Source organism: Medicago truncatula, chromosome 8 (genome assembly GCF_003473485.1).
Source record: "Medicago truncatula cultivar Jemalong A17 chromosome 8, MtrunA17r5.0-ANR, whole genome shotgun sequence".
Taxonomy (NCBI): domain Eukaryota; kingdom Viridiplantae; phylum Streptophyta; class Magnoliopsida; order Fabales; family Fabaceae; genus Medicago; species Medicago truncatula.
Window position 1 is genome coordinate 27,059,253 of NC_053049.1, and position 19,095 is coordinate 27,078,347.

At 33.2% G+C, this 19,095-nt stretch overlaps 2 protein-coding genes across 2 annotated transcripts; both read right to left on the reverse strand.

The window, feature by feature from the left end:
* Positions 1 to 792: 792 nt before the first annotated feature.
* LOC25502784 (pectate lyase) lies at positions 793 to 3,298 on the reverse strand. Its single transcript, XM_013590342.3, has 3 exons — positions 3,075 to 3,298; positions 1,782 to 2,436; positions 793 to 1,455 (listed from the first exon to the last, which is right to left on the reverse strand). The coding sequence occupies exons 1-3, from the start codon at positions 3,296 to 3,298 to the stop codon at positions 967 to 969; spliced, it is 1,368 nt and encodes a 455-aa protein (XP_013445796.1). The 3' UTR covers positions 793 to 966.
* An 892-nt stretch (positions 3,299 to 4,190) lies between these two features.
* LOC25502785 (alpha-amylase 3, chloroplastic) lies at positions 4,191 to 12,683 on the reverse strand. Its single transcript, XM_013590343.3, has 13 exons — positions 12,250 to 12,683; positions 11,663 to 11,793; positions 11,116 to 11,170; positions 10,899 to 11,021; positions 10,663 to 10,783; positions 9,722 to 10,077; positions 8,670 to 9,331; positions 8,035 to 8,224; positions 7,417 to 7,523; positions 6,336 to 6,585; positions 5,639 to 5,761; positions 5,094 to 5,261; positions 4,191 to 4,693 (listed from the first exon to the last, which is right to left on the reverse strand). Exons 1-13 carry the CDS (start codon positions 12,538 to 12,540, stop codon positions 4,529 to 4,531), a joined length of 2,742 nt encoding a protein of 913 aa, XP_013445797.1. The 5' UTR covers positions 12,541 to 12,683; the 3' UTR covers positions 4,191 to 4,528.
* Positions 12,684 to 19,095: the final 6,412 nt, after the last annotated feature.

A 19,095-nucleotide genomic window follows, 5' to 3' on the forward strand; every position in this document is an offset into this window, starting at 1 on the left:
TATTATATATATCAAAATATAAAATAAAACTACAAAAGACACCATAGACCATAGCTATCCGAAACTAGGTAATGATCCTCGTCATGTGATACTAGTGTCTCCTTCGTAAGCTGCATTAAGATAGAGACTGGAAAATCAAGCTTCTTCTGCGAACCTTGATGGTGAGATTGTTGTGCAAAAAGACGAGCAAGTATACTCAGTCAATTAATCAAGCTTCATTGGAGTATTTAAATGCATGAATTGATCGGAGCAAATGACATTGTAAAATTAAAGCCCTAATTTTTCAAAACTTTGATCTATGTTTAAAATGATCTCTGGTTAAATCAAGTTAATGTGCATATCCTGACATTTTAGATACATGTTCCTGTATTTCTTGGATGCCATAGTAGCATCTAGTTCATTTCATTTGAGAACAGGATCATTATTTTTTTTGTTCATAATAATGTCTTTAAAATTACAATACTATGCTGATTTATATTGTATTTTTTTATTTCTATAATGCTATTTTTTCTTTAGATAAGCTAGGAGTTTATAAGCATCAAATTTGAATAAAAAATAAGAATCACTTGTAAATACTCCGCAATGTATTGAATAAAAAATATAAAAATAAAAATAAAAAACCATTGGGGGGACTATACCAAAACCCAATGAATGTTAAATATAAATCTCTCGAAAACTCAAACCTAATGACATGCTACACAATTAGAAAAGAAAAGGAAAGAACATTGGAGAAAAATAAGGCAATATGCCTAAAACAAATGAAAAAAATTCATGTTGAATACTCCTGTTTTTTGTACATGTATGTGGCATTGAAAACAAAGATTTCTTGAGTAAGCTCTCTACCAAAACGAAAATTGAAGTGAAATGAAATATTCTTTTAAGGAAACTATGTTAGGACACTCCATATTGCTCTTCATTCTTCTTTTTCTCTTTTACCAAGTCTTCGTTGTATAGCAATGACCAAAACTAACAAGGTTCACCAACACGGCATCGTAGGTTTCCAGAATACCGTGTAAGTCTTCCAACGAAACTTCCTGGTTTAGCTTTAATCATGTCTTTCTGTGAAAATGGTCTGTCCTTTAGCTCTGGTCCAGATTGTACGAAGAATGCTCCGTTAATATATTCGTCGTTGATTGATCTCCATTGCCAGGTTTTCCATTCGCTCTCCTCTGTGTATTCCCTCTTTGTTATTTCTTTTGAATTGATTAGGTCGTTGCCGAGCATTTTGTTATAAGGGCCAATAAATCTGTTACCCTCACTAATAATGGTAGGGTTCTGGCTACCACCAATGGCATACATTTCCCAATGAGTGTAGTCATTGTTAACACAATGAACAAAACCAAATCTTGCTCTTGGCATTCTTTGGACTAATCTCTTTCCAAAGTGGTTGAATGCCAATGTGATTTGCATGATTTTATCTTCGCTATAGTCGTTACTAGCACCAAAAAGCATCACCTGTATTGCATCACAAATACTCAAAAGTTAGGAAAATTAACCCTGCCGCAGATTTCCGTTTGATCTCAAACAAAAAATCTCCAAACTTAGATCCAACGATTAAATATTATCGACCGAGATTGAATTGGACTAAATAAAGAAACACACTAAAATTTGTGTTATTTTAATATTTTTTGAGATTTTAAATTTGTGTTAGTGAAAAAAAAAAAATGGGAACTTGAAATCTCCCTGTCCAATTTAATTTTGGCTGATAAAAACTATCACTCGGCCAAAATTGAATTGGACCGAGCTTGAAATGGCGAAAAATGAAGGAATAATGCACTCACCTCATTGTGGTCAGTGAAGTGACTGTTAGAGATGGTAATAGCAGTGGAACCCATTATAGCATCAATCAAACCATCAGTACAATTTCTCATGGAAACATGATCAATCCAAACATTACTAGCACCAAAGATGGAAATACCATCACCATCACTCTTTGTTCTAAAACCATAATGGGCCTCAGAATCTCTAATCATACCACCATCTCGGACTTGAATGTCGTAAATTTTAATTCCATGGATGATAACGTTCTTAACAAATTGAATGGTGATACCGGCACCATTGGAAATGTAAACATCAACGCCTCTGCCGTCGATGGTTTTGTCACCAGACATAATAAGCTCTTGTTGGAGTGTGATGGCCATGCTGCGAGCGAATGTGATCCAAAGGGAACCGTTACGTGTCACCGCGTAACGGAGGGTTCCGGGTTTTGGGTTCATCATATCGTCATCAGAAGGATCGGTGACAACATAGATTGGACCGCCTTGACCTCCGCGGGTGTTTCTTCCGAATCCTTGGACACAATCTGCTAGCTTTTGGCGGTTGTTAGCCCAATTTGGGTCACACCTCCAGCATCTGTCAATAGGATTTGTGGCCAAGCATGTTCCATCATCTTTAAGTCCTCCCAAGTTCCTTCCTTTCTCCTTTACGGCTATGATTCTGTTTGTCGAAAAAATCACATTTTAGTTTATCTTATACTATAGATAGATTTTATACATTTTGTGCAATTCACTCTTAATAAATTGTAAGAGTGAATTGCATTTTTTGTAAAAGAATGATATATGTGCATGGAATTGTTTACTCGATGTCGATCTTATGAAATTGAATATGTTATGAATATGATATGGTGTAAATTGTAATTAGCAAAATGCTCGCTATCTCGCTAATAGAAACACTGAAACATATCCAAATTAATTGAGAGATACATTTATCCCCCCAACAATTTGTAAAAATCTGATTATCCCCGAATGCACCATTTCGGACAGAAAAAAAAAACATATGGTTTTCTTCGGATGCACCGTCTAATCGAAAACGATGCATCTAGACAGAATCTAAAATATGATAGGATAAGATCTTAAAATTGAATGTGTCAAGAATCTATTTTTATCTTATAAAATTGAATGTGTCAAGAATATGATAGGGTAAGATCTTAAATAGCAAAATGCTCACAAGCTTGCTAATAAAACACTGCATCATTTTTATGTCAAACCAAAACATGCACTATTTTTACCTTATGAAAAATTAAATGTGTTATAAATATGATAGGATAAGATGTAAATAGCAAAATGCTTGCTTACTCAGAAATAGAAGCAGTAAAGTTTCCAGAGATAGCATAAGGATCTTTAAAATAAGCAGCTTTATTCTCTTGTTTTGCAACCTTAGCCCTTTCTTGCCAATATGAATCAAACTCAGGTCTTTGTTCTGTCCAATACTCATTATTCTCTAATTTATTGGCATTCAATGTAGGGGTGAGAATTGCCAAACAAAGCACAAAAAGAATAATGTCAAGTGATCTTGCCATTTTTTTTATTGCTTTTTTTTTTTTTTTTATGTTGACCAAAAAAAGGGGTTTGGACTTCAAATCATATGAAGTTATAACCCCAAGGCCAACAAAATGAAAAGAAAGAACACTTGTTGTTAGGGAAACTTTATGATTAATGATATCTGGTCCCTGATTATGTTTTCATTGTTGCATAGGTATTTATATACCAAAATTGAAATCCAATTATGGACTATGATGAAGAAACATTAGGCTAGATAAACGGGTTACTTATCTTTGACCATGAACATTTTTTAGGTCAGAACTTGTGGTGGATTTACTTTGACCTTGTCATAGCCATAAAAAAAATAGGTGTTCATTTTTAGCATCTAAATCTAAAAAAGGAAGTTGTTATTTGCCAAATTTTACATGGAAATAAAATGGTTGCTCCTCCTAGGGACAAGGAACTTTAATTTGTAATGCATAGTCACATGCTAAAATTCAATGGGAGATTTTTTTTTTCTTATCCAAACATGTCTCGAGAAGAGCAATTATTACGTGGGCACAAACCCAAATCAAATTTATTTGGGCACACACACTTAAATGTAAAAAATTACTTCCTCCGTCCCTCAATAAATGATCTGTTTGAAAATGTGCAATTTTGACCTAATTTACTTTGACCATATTTTTCTACTAATATACAAAGATAAATAATATCATATAAGATGTCATTAGATTCGTCTCGATGAGTATTTTCAAAATATCAAATTTTCATAATTTTTTCCAATATATTATTCAAGATATTTAAACTCAAAATTACGACTACATCTAAACATAATCCCTAGGTTACAACTACATCTTCACGTAAAATCTTTAAGACATTAGGTATATAATTTCTAAGTAAAATCCACCAATAACATTCCCTCAAACAGTATATCAATTCTTAGATGTGGACCCATCAATTACTTCAAAAGTTGATGGCTTTATGTAGTATAAGTGCCAATTGTTCAATACACTTTTTGTCACAATAATCTAAATACAATATATGAATTGTAAACATAGTAAATATGATACAATTCAATTTCAAATATTGATTTGAAGGCTTCTAGTTTCAGATGAGCCAGACTTAAGCTGAAATGAACCCTCTGCAACCTTCTCTATAATGATGCTTATGTGCAGCAAACTCACTTGAATTGTAGCTTGCCACAATGAGATATACAAGAAGATTTTCTAAAGGAATAAATACATATTATAAGATATAAAATAAATATATTATGATTCCTCCAGCTCCCAAATATTGTAGTCTCTTCCGTCCCAAGCTGATTTCCATTTTTGGGAATCACTAGGTGGTTCATAATGACCAGGACCGATCTTCATAGCAACTTTTTCGTCGATGATAGCAGCATAAACGTCCCTTTCTGATTTGGTAATTTTAACCTTGAACATGAAAATAGAAAGGTGAGTAAGTGTACCAATGATATCAATGTTTATACATTACACCAGTTGGACAAATAATGGCCATCTAAGGCACATTTTCAGAGTTTGATTATGAGAATCATCAAAACATTAGATGGCCATTATTTGTCCAACTGGTGTAATAAACATTAGGCCCCGTGTTTTAAAAAAATCTTATGTTTTTCAGACTTTTATGTTTTTCGTGTTTTAACTCCCGCATCAAAAACAAAGCTGCGGCCAAACCATTAAATTAAAGAGATATTTCAGTTTTGATTCAGTTTCTATCGCATTAACATGCATAGAAGAAGTTTATAATCATCCACCCAGAAAATATCCACATAAACACTACTAAGTGGTATATAATAGAAAAATCCTGACTCACTGTGCTTCTGCAGTTGATCCCGTTTCGTTTCCGAATAGAGAGAAGTGCCCCTATTTCAGTTTTATAGTGAGAAAAAATGTGGTCAAAGAACACTGATGGAGTTCCTGGGTGTGTAAGAGTATAGGCATATCCTTGCATTTCTTTTTCGTGGGGAAATCTCCAGTGACCCTTCAAAAGAAAATACAAAAGAAATTTTATGATAGTTAGCGCATCAAAACAGTATTTAAATGGTTTTAATTCTAAATTTCGCTTTATCATATTATGCTTATCCAATGAACTCTTATAAGAGTGAATAAAGACATAAGCCCTTTCAACTATATATAAACAAAAAACTATTGAAAATGTTTATAATTACACTATAATGGATTTACATGTACATATTATAAATCTACAAAAATGGTCTAAGAAATTTAGAAGAACCTGCCAAATCAGAATCTCGAGTTTTACTTGTGGCATTGTTCAAAACCAAAGGTGAAGCATGGTCAATCAAAATAAATTATTTCAATCAAAATTACTAATCTATTTTTGAAAGGGGAAGACCAAACCTGTGTAGAACCAGTGTCATGGTTTTCTATAAAAGTAACGGCACGAGACGGCCACCATCCCATAACACCAGGGGGTTTTCCCTGCTGATCCGACAAGCGCCAATACTCACATCTTTCCAACGCCTACAAAGGAGCCAAATTCAAATGAAATGTCATCTAGTCAGTTGCAAAATAAACAGACTTGTCTAGTAAAAAGCAAAAATGGTAACAGCGTAAACTTCTGTCTGCTCATTTTTAAGTATCCTTAGAGAGGTGCGGTGAGTTTCAGTTTAAAAACAAATTTGAAATTATTATTATTAATAAAGGTTAGCACTAATGATCATTTTACAATTGTTCCATATAGGATTTGAACTCATGACAGTCTAATCACGATCCAACCATCACTAATGTGCTGACTGTGTGAATACATGAAATTTGTGACTGCACCAAATCCAATTCTTTCACTAGAAGCATCGTCATTGTAACTTCACTGTTATTGGGGAAAAAACAAAAGCTCAAGAAACATAGTAGATTGTTGTCTTGCTACAAAAAGATTGTAAACAAATTCCACTAAGCTGGTGAAACTAGTATATCTGAAAACACGTTGCTTTGTCAAATTATCGTTTCGAAAAAGTGCTATACACTATTCGAAGAATTCCACAGGATTGAAGAGTAAGTTTGAAGAGAAATTATTGAAACCGTCAAGTTGAGTACTCACAGAGTGAAGAATCCCTTTGGTTGTAACATCAAATGCACCTGCAGTACCACCAGCAGCACTGATCCAGTCAACGATCCTCTGCCTGTGTGCATCTTGATTATGATCCATCTCACCATATGTATAACTGAGAGAATCCCAGTACTCTCCCACGGAAAAATATGGTTTGGTTGCATCCATGTAGTCCTTTACATAACCACCCCAAAATCCTCTTACAAAGTCAAGCCTCCATCCATCATATCCAATTTCTTCCCTGAAAATGACACAGAATTAGAAAAAGATACAACTCTTGTAATTTGTAATACTCTTCTATTACAAAATAATATTCATTGATGTGCATAGGTTGAAACAGAAGACAGTTAAATCTCCAAAGGTATCATCTAAAATATTTTATGATACAATGAAAACACTGTGTAGGCATTCTAACACTTCCTCAACATGAAGCTTATGCATGATTAAGATTGAGAGAGAGAGAGAGGGTTTCCTCTTTCTCTGACTGGAGAGAGAGGGTTTTTCTTTTCTACAGTTTTTCTTTACTTAATTTCAGCTTCTGAATTCAGGGTTCCCATCAGATAGCATCTGGGATTGGAGACACGACCAGACCGTTCCTGAGACAAAGATGGGGCTGGTGAGAGTCCTGGACAATGTATGTTTGATTTGTCTACGTGAAAGGAATATGATCCATATGTTCATAAGAAAGGATGGTTAGACAGATTCTGGGGACTGGTTACACAATCTGGAAATAAGAGGAGACATCCGTAGAAACGGTTGACAAAGCTTAGGAGCTTGAGGCAATGTGTGGAGGCTCTGATGATAGCATTATGTCAAGCGCTAGCCAATCTAGACATAATACAGAGTTAGTGAGGTGTAAAACACAGCGAGGACAGGAAAGGCACCTGAAAAAAAGATAGAGAGAGGGTGCTATAAAGGTGTCCCTACTGCTACCAGATACCATCTCAATTCTCCAACATTTCCATTAAACCATGGCTAAACAAAATATGAATAAAATATACGAACTGATTGATTATAATTTCCATTGACACAACGTTTTGGACTAATGAAAATGAGAAGTTGGAATATAAACCTTAACCAGCATAACCATTCTTTAATATCGTTTCTCACAAAGTCCTGTGAATGATCAATGTTTGGAGCCGCATGGAAACTATCTCCACTACTCTTGTTGCCCCTCCCCTGTATAGAAGAAAGAATATTCAATTACCAATATATATCAGATTTACCTAGAAAGACAGAAGTAGCATATTACATAAGCTACAAACAAAACGAACTTCCATTTGCTTTGATATTTGTCAGATTTTGTTCGTCCTGAAGTAAATGTGGTGTTCATGAAGACTTCAATTTCAATCACAAGTAGTTTAACAACATAGAATGATATGCTAGGCAATAAAGAAGATATAAATAAAAAAATTGTTACAATTCAATTTCAATAAATAGCTTTCAAATGTAATCCACTTTATTTACTAGGGAAACAAAGAATTAAGACACAATATATCTTCTTTCCTTATGTGACGAGTTTTCACATAAAGTATCAAAGGTTCTCAGTCACTGGAGCGGGGGAAAAGTACAAGTGTATAACCAAAATCCATGGATCTTCAACCACAAAAAGGAACTAAACATGTTGCTGACGATATAGAAAAGGCAGAGTAAAGAGCAAAGTACACATCAAAAACTCTCGCAAACAAACCTGAAAATGTGGATCATCAGCTACAACTGCACGATCATCCCAGTTGAGACGACCTCCAAATATGTTCCAAATACCATTCTTATTCTGATGCTCGGCACAACGGTGATTCAAAACAGCATCTCCTAGAACTTTGATTCCAACTTTATGGAATTCTTTCACCACGTCCTTCAGTTCATCAATGGTACCATACCTGGGATATAAAATAACTGTTAATATCAAAATTTCCTATTTGCAAAAATGTATGATTTATCTTACATCCTACTCTCTTATAAATCACCACATGATAGAACATTGCATGCTACTCAAGTGAATCAATGATAATAACATTGGAAAGTTTAGCATATAGCATATACTATCGGGTCTAAGCAATTTGCCTAACACGTGGTCTTGTATCTAAATATTTGAAGAGAAGTGACATATGCAGCACTGACACTTCACATTGAAGCCGTGTCCAGTGTCCAAGACATATCGTTGTCGGACAGGGACACGACATATGTGATTACATTCAATTATTCTACTTTTTTAAAATTATTTCCGGTGTCGACATATCTGTCAGTGTTCGTGTTTGTGTCCGTGCTTCATAGACATAAACAACTATGAAATAATTAGATCTTTAAGGGATTTTAATCAAGTACCTAGAATTTAAATTATATAAATCCCTTGGCATGTATCCTTCGGGTGAAACAGAGTCTGTAGGTGGCGGTAACCAAATCACAGTGAAGCCAAGAGATGCTAGTTCTTTAGCTTTCTCTTTAAGCTCCATGTACCATCTTCCAGATTTATTAGACTCCCAATTAAATCCTTGGCATACAATTTCATACCCTGTGCCTGTTCCGGACATGATTTTCGGAGGCAACTCAGGTGATTCGGAATCCAAAACAACCTCGGATTCCACAATAGCTTCCTCGGAGAAAGTTGGAACAGAGGTTCTGAAGATACTATAGGCTTCAGCGGCCAGTCTTTCAATTTCTTGAAGAATGGTTTCTTGAGCTTCTTTGGATTTCGTTTTTCGTCTCTTCACAGATGAAATGCCAGTAACCAAATGCCTTATTTCATTGATTATTTCATTGGTAAATTCAGAGTTTTCGTTTTCGCCTGCCTCTTCACTCTTTACAACTTTCGATTGATCCTCTCTGTTGCCAATAACTAAGCTACCGGAAGTTGAGAGAGGGACGTAGAAATCAATTCCCTTGTTATTTAACCATGAATTTTCATTTATCTTAAGAAGAAAAAGAAATCCTGAAAATTCTTCTCCCAAAGAGATTTGTGCTGAACTTCCCTCTCCACTTCCTTTTGGCTACATAACAGAATGAACAAGCAAATATGTCAAAGAACACGAAGCAATACAGGAACCAATCTTAATATATAATTTAAAATATTCTAAATTACTAAAAATACAATCAAATTTATCTTTATTTTTTTGGGGGGAATAAATACAATTAAATGTTAAGAGAGATTTTGCATATATTATAATTTATAACACATAATAGCTTATATTACATCAGTATTTAAAGAACAAGTGCATTAATATAAAAGAGAAAGATAGAAGGTAAAATACCATATTATACGATTTAAATAAGTACGGAAGAATCAGGTCTAGAATCTTATGGAAGTATAGTAACATCACCGATGAAACAATAGAGTTGAAAAGTGCTAAAATATAGAAAACGAAAAAACGGACCACTACCTTTAATTGAGTTCGCAAAACTGTGTCTTTATATGCTACAGTTTGTGGTGGATGAGGAGCAGGTGGAGCTTCCCAACTTCTTAAATCATCTCTACAAACTCCCCAATGAAGGAAAATATTACCTGGTATATCCGTTTCTAAATCCAAAATATTTTTAGCTGTTTCGGAGCATTTCCTAACGGAGACACTGATAGAGTTATTGACAGTAACTTCCTTGGTTAAAGGCAGTTCTACATTGAAACCTTCTACTTGACTATTTTCCTTTTTTGGACTTTCCGATTCACTGCTGCTATCTTGAACTTTGTCATTGGTTGCTTCCGAATCCAGGATAACGTTAGACATCTGTCCTATGTCTCCTATGAGTGAGGAAAAACCGTGAAATGTAAGTCAGTTCTAGCTCATTAAGAAAATGTTGTGAGGACAAAGCTGAAAGGATTAAATAAATTGATTAAAAGGAAAAAAGAGTGTTACTGACTTATAAGCTTGATTAATGATCTTTTGAAAATTGAGAAGACAAATGGTTCACTATTCCAAGCTTTTATCAACACAAAGATTAAAATTCGAATTAATGTCAGGATCCTAGCAAATTTCTTTCTTCTGACAAATAGAGATCAACCATATTGTTATTTTTCAAATCGAAATATTGCAATATCAAATGTTTTCACTACATTTTCTTCTTTCTCCCCTTTTCTTTCCTGCACTAGTTTTTAATGGCAGTTCACTCTTTTGTTTGTTACTTGTAAATATCTTATGTAAACGTTACTCTTCTACAGAACTTGAAATCGAAACAATTGGAACTATGAGATAGAATGTATCATAGGACTACGATTGATTTCATACCATAAAAGAAAATAAAACTGTGATATAGGGCAAATTTAAGCGTTCGACACAGAATAGAGTTTACTGCAGAAGCAAAAATAATGCAGTGATTTCAAAATCACCTTGGGATAAACTAAAGCCTGTTTTAGGTCCAATTAAATTAGCATCCTCCTTAAGATAGTTTACCAGAGGAACTTTGAAGTTTCTTCCTTTGTGTTGATACGAAGCACCAGTCTCCTCGTCCTGCGTCGACAAAAGCACCCAAATTTGAATGGAGGGAAAAAAAATGAATTTTTTTTGTTAAAACTAAAGATTCTTAGATCAACCATATCCAATTGCTAACTGTATAGACATAAACCTTGAGAACAAAATTAATCGCTGAAATCTCATCGCTAGGCTTAAAACTGATCCTGACTTCATAAAAAGTATCTCCTTCCGGTGATGTTGATGATTTCTTCAAAGGTGTCTCTATTGCATGGTCCTGAAATTTTCACTTCATACTCAAACATTCTACATGAAAAAAATCAACATGTATCAAATTTGAGATCATGATAAGTCATGAAACTATTGTCTACCTTTACAGGAATAGATCCTGGAGGTATCATATCACGGGGTGGTTGATTCCATTCACTGCACAATCAAGATTTACACTGTAAGCATCTTCATTGGATCATTCTGATTTAGATCTTTGTATCTCGATTCTCAATTCGATACAAATCCCTAGTGTTGATGCTATTACAAATTAATATCGATCATCTTGAATCCCATTCATTATGATGAATCTCGATTCACTTTAATGAATCTCAATTCATTCTAATGAATCATTACCTAAACTTAGTGACCCAGCAATTTTTTTTGTCAACTTTGTGAAGTCAACCGTTTTTCTTCTGTCATTTGACTTATGACTTGAATGTTTAATTATTGTGAGGTTTACATATGATATATCAGCTTATAATCCAGCAATGTCACATGTTTTTACTAAAAAAAATGACATTTTTATTAGGAATGTATCTTAGGATTCATAATAAGATTCGATTCACGATTTAAAAAATAGTTCTTCCGATTCAATGAATCTCGATTTGATAACTATTGAATTCAAACACCTTATTTAACATGTTGTACCTTTTAATATCATCCACACCAGAAACTCCCCAATGAAGAATCCATTTTCCTGGTAGATTGCATCCAACTATAAGCTCCGAATTCTTCAAATCATTCCCTTGATCTAATCTTATAAACACCTTTCCCTCCACCTGCAGATTACATTTCAAGTAAGACACGAAATTCCATCAATGCCAAACACCAAAGTTTCTATCTACTTGTAAAGGGAAAACAAGTAATGAACAAAATCCTGTTTAAAAAAAGCTCTTTGCATTTAATGTTTCTTTTATGGAGATTTGAAGTACAAGCATGAAATTATTTGAAACATTAAAAGTCTCAGAAAAAGTAAAGAAAAACGTGATAACCCAAAAAGTAAATAAATAATATAAAAACAACAACAACAATCAAGCTGATCCAAACTTTTATACCACATTTATACAAAATAAAAATTCCAAAACCCATTTTTGTCAAAAAAAAAAAAAAATCCAACATTTTTATTATTTCCACTATAAAAATCATAATTTTTTTCATATGGGTATTTCCAAAACTTTCTCTACAAACCAAAAACAATGTTCCAATCCAAAAAGGTGATATATACATATATATACCAGTTGAATTCTGTTGATGGGATGAGTCTGACTGAAAATGACATCATCAGAAGATTGAATCTGTTGAAGGGTATCAGTATTTGTAGCAAAAGTTACAAATTTTGGAGAGAGAAACTTATGCGGTGGCTTCAATGTCCAAGAACAAGAAGAACCATAGTTAATAATATTGGAAGTGGAAGAGAGAGAGTGTGAAGAATTTGGCTTGAAACGGTTAATGGTAGCTAATCTGTGGTAGTGAGAGAGTTTGAAATTGAAGAGTGGTTCAGAGAAAACAGTGGTGGAGATGCTCATGATATGGTGGTCGTGGTGATGGTTCCTTTTGCAAGGAAGATGTTACAAAAACAACATAAAAAGACACCTTTTGCTTCTTAGTATTAGCTTCTAAGAAGTACCAACTTGTGTTGTGTTGTGTTGTGTGTGAATAGTTGTGGACAAGAAAAATAATTGAAAATGTTTGATTATTATTTTGTTATTTTAATGATTTTTCTTTTGTTCTTGGGATTTATGAGATGGGATATCTTTACTTCTTTTTAAAGTAAAGTTACTGTTGAATTTGTTGGAAAAAAAAAAAAATGATGTTTTCATTGAATAAAAAATGGATGGATGGTTTTTTTTGTTGGAAAGAAATGGATATTTATAGGGGTTGTCCTTGTCAATGTGAATGTACATGTGCCGACATGGGAACAATCAATAATTAATATCATGGGAGATTTTTGAAAGAAAATATAAACGATTATCATGGGACAAAATAAATATAGGAAGAAAATATGATATTTGCACAATAATTTTATCACAATTTTTGTGATAATTTTTCACTCTCATACTTATTTATGCTTGTATTATATCACTATTGTTATAATTTTTTTGTGTCAATACATTTGTTTTTCTTTGTAAATTTATCAGGATCGTTTTATATTTTTATTATCTCTTTATTGTTTTGGTTTTTGTGTTAATATCTTTAATTTTTTTGTAAATTTATGATTGTCATATAAATTGTCTTACAAATAATTGTTCAAATAACACACATCTTAATTAGAGCTGTCAAAAATGGGTCGGGCTAATGAGTCAGCCCATTAGCCCATATATTTGGGTCGGGTCTAAAAAACTGGCCCAAAATGCACTCAGGCTTTTTTTGCCCATATAAAGATTGGGATGGGCCGGACTGACCCATTGGATTTTGGGTCGGCCCATTATTAATATTTTCATTTGTTTTTTTGTTAAAAACACTATACTTTTTAAAAAAATAATCAACTAATTTAAAATTTATTAATAAAAATTATTTAAATAAGTAAACTTAATAAAAATGAATGAATTTACCACAAAGTTTTAAAATTTTAAAGTTTATAGATTATGAATTTGATTCAGTCGAAGGAATAATCTAGACTTTAATTAATATTCAATGTTAATGTACACTTCTATGTATATCCAATCATATTTAGAAAAAAGATAGTTGTGAGTAACTAATATATAAAAAATCCCCTAAAAAAAACTAATATATAAAAAATACATATAAATAGTGAATTATTTTAAAAAAGAAAACTAAAATGGGCCTGACCGGGCTGGCCCATGCCCCACACAGGCCAGGTTGGGCTCAAGAATATGTGGCCCAATTATAAATGGGTCGGGCCAGGCTGGCCCATTTATGTAGTTGGCCCACTCGAGCCGAGTTAGATCGGGCCAGCCCATTTGACACCTCTACTTTGAGTCTGAAAGAGATATTTATATTTGAGTGAGGATATTTGATCAATTGGTTTTAGGATAACTATTTATTTTTTTCTTCTTTTGAGACAAAAGGAATAAAGAGAAAAGAGGGGGAAAGAAAGTAAAAATACAATAAGATTATCAGAAAGTTGTTATAAAATACTTATATAAATATCATATATTTTTTACATTTAAGCTTTGTTTGATAAACTAGCATATAGAGGATGAGTTTGAGTGGAGGACTTGTAAGCTAAATGATAATAGATAAACTAGTTTGTTGAATTCGTAGTGTTTGGTAAAATTAGCGGTTAAAGTCACTTGTAATTATGAAATGACATAAAAAAAAGGTCAGTTAATTAATATTTTTTTCAAATACGATTGCAAGGGTAAAATCAAGATAAAAAGTTACAAGCTATAAGCTACTTGAATTAGATTATCATAAGCTCATATAAGCTCATAAAAAGAAGTTATAATCTCGTTTAAAAATAACAGTTACCAAACAAATATTTTTTAATCATACAATCTTACAATCTATGAGTTATAAGCTTAAATTTATGTCTTACCGATCAGGACCTTAACATCTGATACACTTTGAATAAGAATACTCTCATGAGTTCGTTTGAATCGCAAAAGGTAAATACATGCCAAACTTTTAAAGTATGGACAACTTTTTATCATGCAAGATGTTTGTTGAACAATGGACACCTAAATAAGGTGAAATTTACTACATTATTCCTTAATGAGAGTAAATATAATTGATGAGAAAGGGAGTGGAAGAGGCTTGAGGGTGAGTGAGAAAGAGACGAGACTAGGAGATAGATAGAGAGAATATGAAGAGAAGGGAGATAAAGGAGGTTGGGGGGAAGAGAACGGAGGGAGGGGAGTGAAAATGTTGTTATGGTTTTTATTAAAGTGGTGATGCACTAACAACCATATGTGGCATACCACTATTATACACACTTCCACGCTCCCACATGTGACACATAAACATAAAATATTCCAAAAGCACTAGCTCGTTTTTTTTTAAAAAAAACACTGCCTTTTTTTTGTTTTTTTACTTATCAATGTCTCTCTTTCTTCTCTGTTGCGTCCCCATCTACCTTAGATCTCTCTCTTATTTATGACATCTTACCTACGACCACCAAGATCTGATATCGGTGTCGTCTTCGTTGTCTCTCCGGTGTCTATCTTTATTCTCTGCAACTTCTTGTTCACTCCCCTCACTCAACTTTGACTCATCACCTTGGATATTCCAGCGACATTGGTGACAACAACATGCTCAAATTTGAAGGGATTGAAGGTCAAAGACGATGGTTGTGAGAAAGCTTCTATCTCTCCTCTCTAAATTCTCTCTATCATCTTTGTGTCAGCGGTTTTCATATTTGTTTGGCTTGTGACGATGGTGATGGACGGAGGGGCGTTTCGTGGTTTTGATGTGAGGACAATGTGCAACAATTTCTGTAACGAGATGTGAGGGCAATGACAATGGTGGTGGCGACGGAGGGTCGTGGAGAGAGGTGAGAACTGAGATCTAAGAAAGGAATAAAGAAAATGACAGAGGTTAGAGACAGACCGAGAGGGGGAGGAAGATGACGGATGGTGGGGTAGAGGGCGAGGATAGATATCGTCAAACTTTTCTTTTGTCTAAGGATGTGCCAACATATTCACACGGAGGAGGCGACTATGTTGTTTGATAAAGAGCTACGTGGAGCAGTTGAGAACATTGTGGTTGGTGGAGGTCCTTTCTTTGTGGAGCTTCAATGGAGAATGGCTTATTTACCTATTAGGTTTGGGGCGTTGGGTTTGTACTCAACAATAGTTGCTTCGTCATACACTGTTGTGGCTTCCAGAACATAGTTTTGGGTGCTACAATATCACATTTTGAGAGACAGTGGGATACGTGTGGTATGGAGTCGAATTTTGATAATGCTTTGGATGATCTTCGTGGTACGATTCTAGATTTTGACGTTAGCAGCTTTACTGGCGAGGACATTGTCCTTCCTAAAGCACAACATGTTTTGGCGAGTGCCCTTTTTATTAAAGGTGTTCAAGATATGGAAGTTAAGTTTGATATGACCACTAGACATAAGGCGGATTTAGGGTGTTTGCAAGCAGCACATGCTCAAGATTTTCTTCTAGTTATCCATATTGATGGGTTAAGTCAGCACATGTCACCAGTGAAGTATAGTACTATATCCTTAGATATCGCCTCATGATTCCACTATTTCATATTGATGAGGTGTGCCATATTTATCGTAAGGCGTGCCTTGATACTTTTGGGAAGCATGTAGTTCATTGTAAGGAGCTTCTTGGATTTAAGTATAGACATGACTTTCTTTCCAAAAAAAAAAGTACAAACATGACTTTGTTATAGATGACTTCTTGGATCAGTGAAGAAGGAAGCGCATGTGAACTTCTTGTCTGACCCACTAGATAGAAGATCGTCACTTAGGCCTGCAGATGTTATGGTGTACGGATGGGTAGGAGGAAAACATGCATGTGTGGACTTGACCGGAGTTTCACCACTTGTGGGATTAGGGGTCGATGTTTTTACAGTATGACATACAGCCCTAAAAGTTGTGTCAAGCAAAGTGGTGAAATATGAGAAAGTGTGTTCTCACAATCAACATGTTTTTATACCATTTTCTTTTGACATTTTTGGCTTCCTAGCACCAGAGGTTGTTGACCATCCACACAAAGTTCAAAGGGTCATGCACAACAATGTCATATCTCCTAGGTCCAGGAATGTTGTGTTTACAATGATTGATTTTATCATCCAAAAAATTCTAGCGACGTAGCTTGTTGTTTGTTTGCCTTCTATTCATGTGAAATTCCTTAATATATAAAAAGTAAAGTAAATTCTCTTTATGTGAACCAGATATGGAATGGGTGAAAACTTGTGAAGCCCCAATACTTCAAAATGGATGACATACCGTATCTCCTGCGTATCCTGCACCGATACCTGCCCGATACTTCCTGATACGTATCGGGAGAGTATCCAAATATTAAATTTTATTTTTTAAGAAAATAATTTTCCGATACGCACGGATACTTGTGTTTTTTTATATTATTTTGATTTCTGTACTATTTTTTTTGTAAAAAATAAGAAAAAAAACATAAGAATAAAAATATTATATTACTATAATATATATATATATATATATATATATATATATTTCCTTTTTTTTTTTTTGGTGCCAGTACGACCCACACCATACCACATAAACAATTTCATCTTCCCCTTTTTAAAAAATTAGGGTTTCAACTTTTTTTTCTTTCCAAAATGGTCGCCTTCCACTTTGGATATAGTGTTTCTTTTTTGGATCAATATAGTATAGCATTATCAATGTTCTTTTTGGATATAGTGTAGCATTGATATAACACTGATGGTGCTCTTTTTGGTATATTTTGCATATGTAATTGACTAATCACCACTCTCTTAATCGTCAATATTATTTATATTTATGTTAATGTGCTACGAGTCTAGTTTCTTGTGTTTGTTAATATATTTGCATATTAAAAAAAGGTTATAATTATATTATACATTTAATTATATAATTTTTTTATTAACGTATCACAGCCGTATCGTATCTTGATTTTTGAAATTTTCCCGTATCAACGTATCGGTGCAGTATCGTATCTAGTATCCAGGCTTCACCGGTAAAAACTAATCCAATTCAAGTTTCAACTAAAGAATCAATGTCATATAAGGAAAGCTATTACAAACAGTCTCGCCAAGAAATAAATCAATCTGTTTGATTTTTACCCTAAAACTTATGAACAATTATGCAAAAACCAATACTTTGTTAAAATTCATATTTAACACAAAAGCAGAATTTTTCGATACACCAAAGAGAAAAAATTTAATATTTTAATATTTTGCACATATAAAAAGAAGAAAAATTTACAAAATTTTAATTCTTATATATGTGAAGTAATTTTTTAGGAACAGAAAATTTGCTTTGGCGAGAAATAAACAATTGCATTAAGGAAGATTGGAAATTGGCGTTTATACAGGTTCAACTATTTTCTTCCTCACTTCTTAGGGTCTGTTTGGGAAACTAAAAAAAAGAGCTTTTAGCTTTTAGCTTATAGCTTATAAGCTCGTTTGACAAAAAAAGCTCTGTTTGGTAACACTTTTTCACCATGAGCTTATAGCTTATTTCACGAGCTTATAAGCTATTTTTTAGAAGCTATTCCAAGTAGCGTTTGAGCTTATAGCTTATAGCTTCTCACTTTTTCTTCCAATTTTACCCTTATTATTTCATTTAAATTGTATTTTTATCCATTATAATTTTTATAATAAGCTACGTAATAAAGACTACTATCCCTTTATTTCAATTTTTGTATATATATATATCAGCTGGGCTTTATTTATTTATTTTTTTTAAATATATACCTTCGTTTTTTTTTTACGAAACAAAATACTATTATTCTATTAGTTTTACTTTTTATTTTTATTTTTTTGAGGTAAGTGTTATTTTCTTTATTCTCTATTATTAGTATTACTCTATTAGTGCTACCTTTTTTTTTGTTTTTGAAGTAAATGTTATTTTCTTTATAAAGTAGAAACACTTAAATGATAATAAATATAAGATAAAATTTTAGTGAATAAAATTTAATTTAATTTATAATACATAGGATATATTAAATTAATAAATTTAAAGTATTTTTTTAAAGAAAAATTAATTTACAAAATTACAAATACTTAAATTAATGATATAATTTTTATTATGAATTAAGAATACCCTTTATGTCATTTTACATTTATCAGCTAGTTGAACCGCTATTTTTACCAAACACTTCAGTTAGCTTATCAGCTAAAAGCTACCAGCTAGCTTATAAGCTAAAAGCTATCAGCTAGCTTATCAGCTAAAAGCTATCAGCTAGCTTATCAGCTATCCGCTATTTTTACCAAACAGAGCCTTAGCCTACACAATGAATATTTGCATATTACAATCAGAACTTCATGAGCTCTCATGATTCTGACAGTTCTAAACCAATAATAGACTTCAAACTATGATTGAACCCAAGAGAAATGTCAAATTAACATCTTCAAAATTTGGTCTTTGATTTTCAACATGACTCAGCTTCATACCAATTATTGAAATCAAACTCAACCTTGATATAAATGAACAATCCTAT

What these genes read in the sequence shown, in the direction of transcription:
- LOC25502784 (XM_013590342.3), bottom strand. Translation starts at nt 3,298, where the DNA reads ATGGCAAGATCACTTGACATTATTCTTTTTGTGCTTTGTTTGGCAATT. An exon ending in TTTACTGCTTCTATTTCTGA is followed by an intron (nt 2,437 to 3,074) that starts GTAAGCAAGCAT and finishes TTCGACAAACAG; the next exon opens with AATCATAGCCGTAAAGGAGA. An exon ending in ACTTCACTGACCACAATGAG is followed by an intron (nt 1,456 to 1,781) that starts GTGAGTGCATTA and finishes GATGCAATACAG; the next exon opens with GTGATGCTTTTTGGTGCTAG.
- LOC25502785 (XM_013590343.3), bottom strand. Translation starts at nt 12,540, where the DNA reads ATGAGCATCTCCACCACTGTTTTCTCTGAACCACTCTTCAATTTCAAA. An exon ending in TTTTGCGAACTCAATTAAAG is followed by an intron (nt 9,332 to 9,721) that starts GTAGTGGTCCGT and finishes TCTGTTATGTAG; the next exon opens with CCAAAAGGAAGTGGAGAGGG. An exon ending in CTGATGATCCACATTTTCAG is followed by an intron (nt 7,524 to 8,034) that starts GTTTGTTTGCGA and finishes TCTTCTATACAG; the next exon opens with GGGAGGGGCAACAAGAGTAG.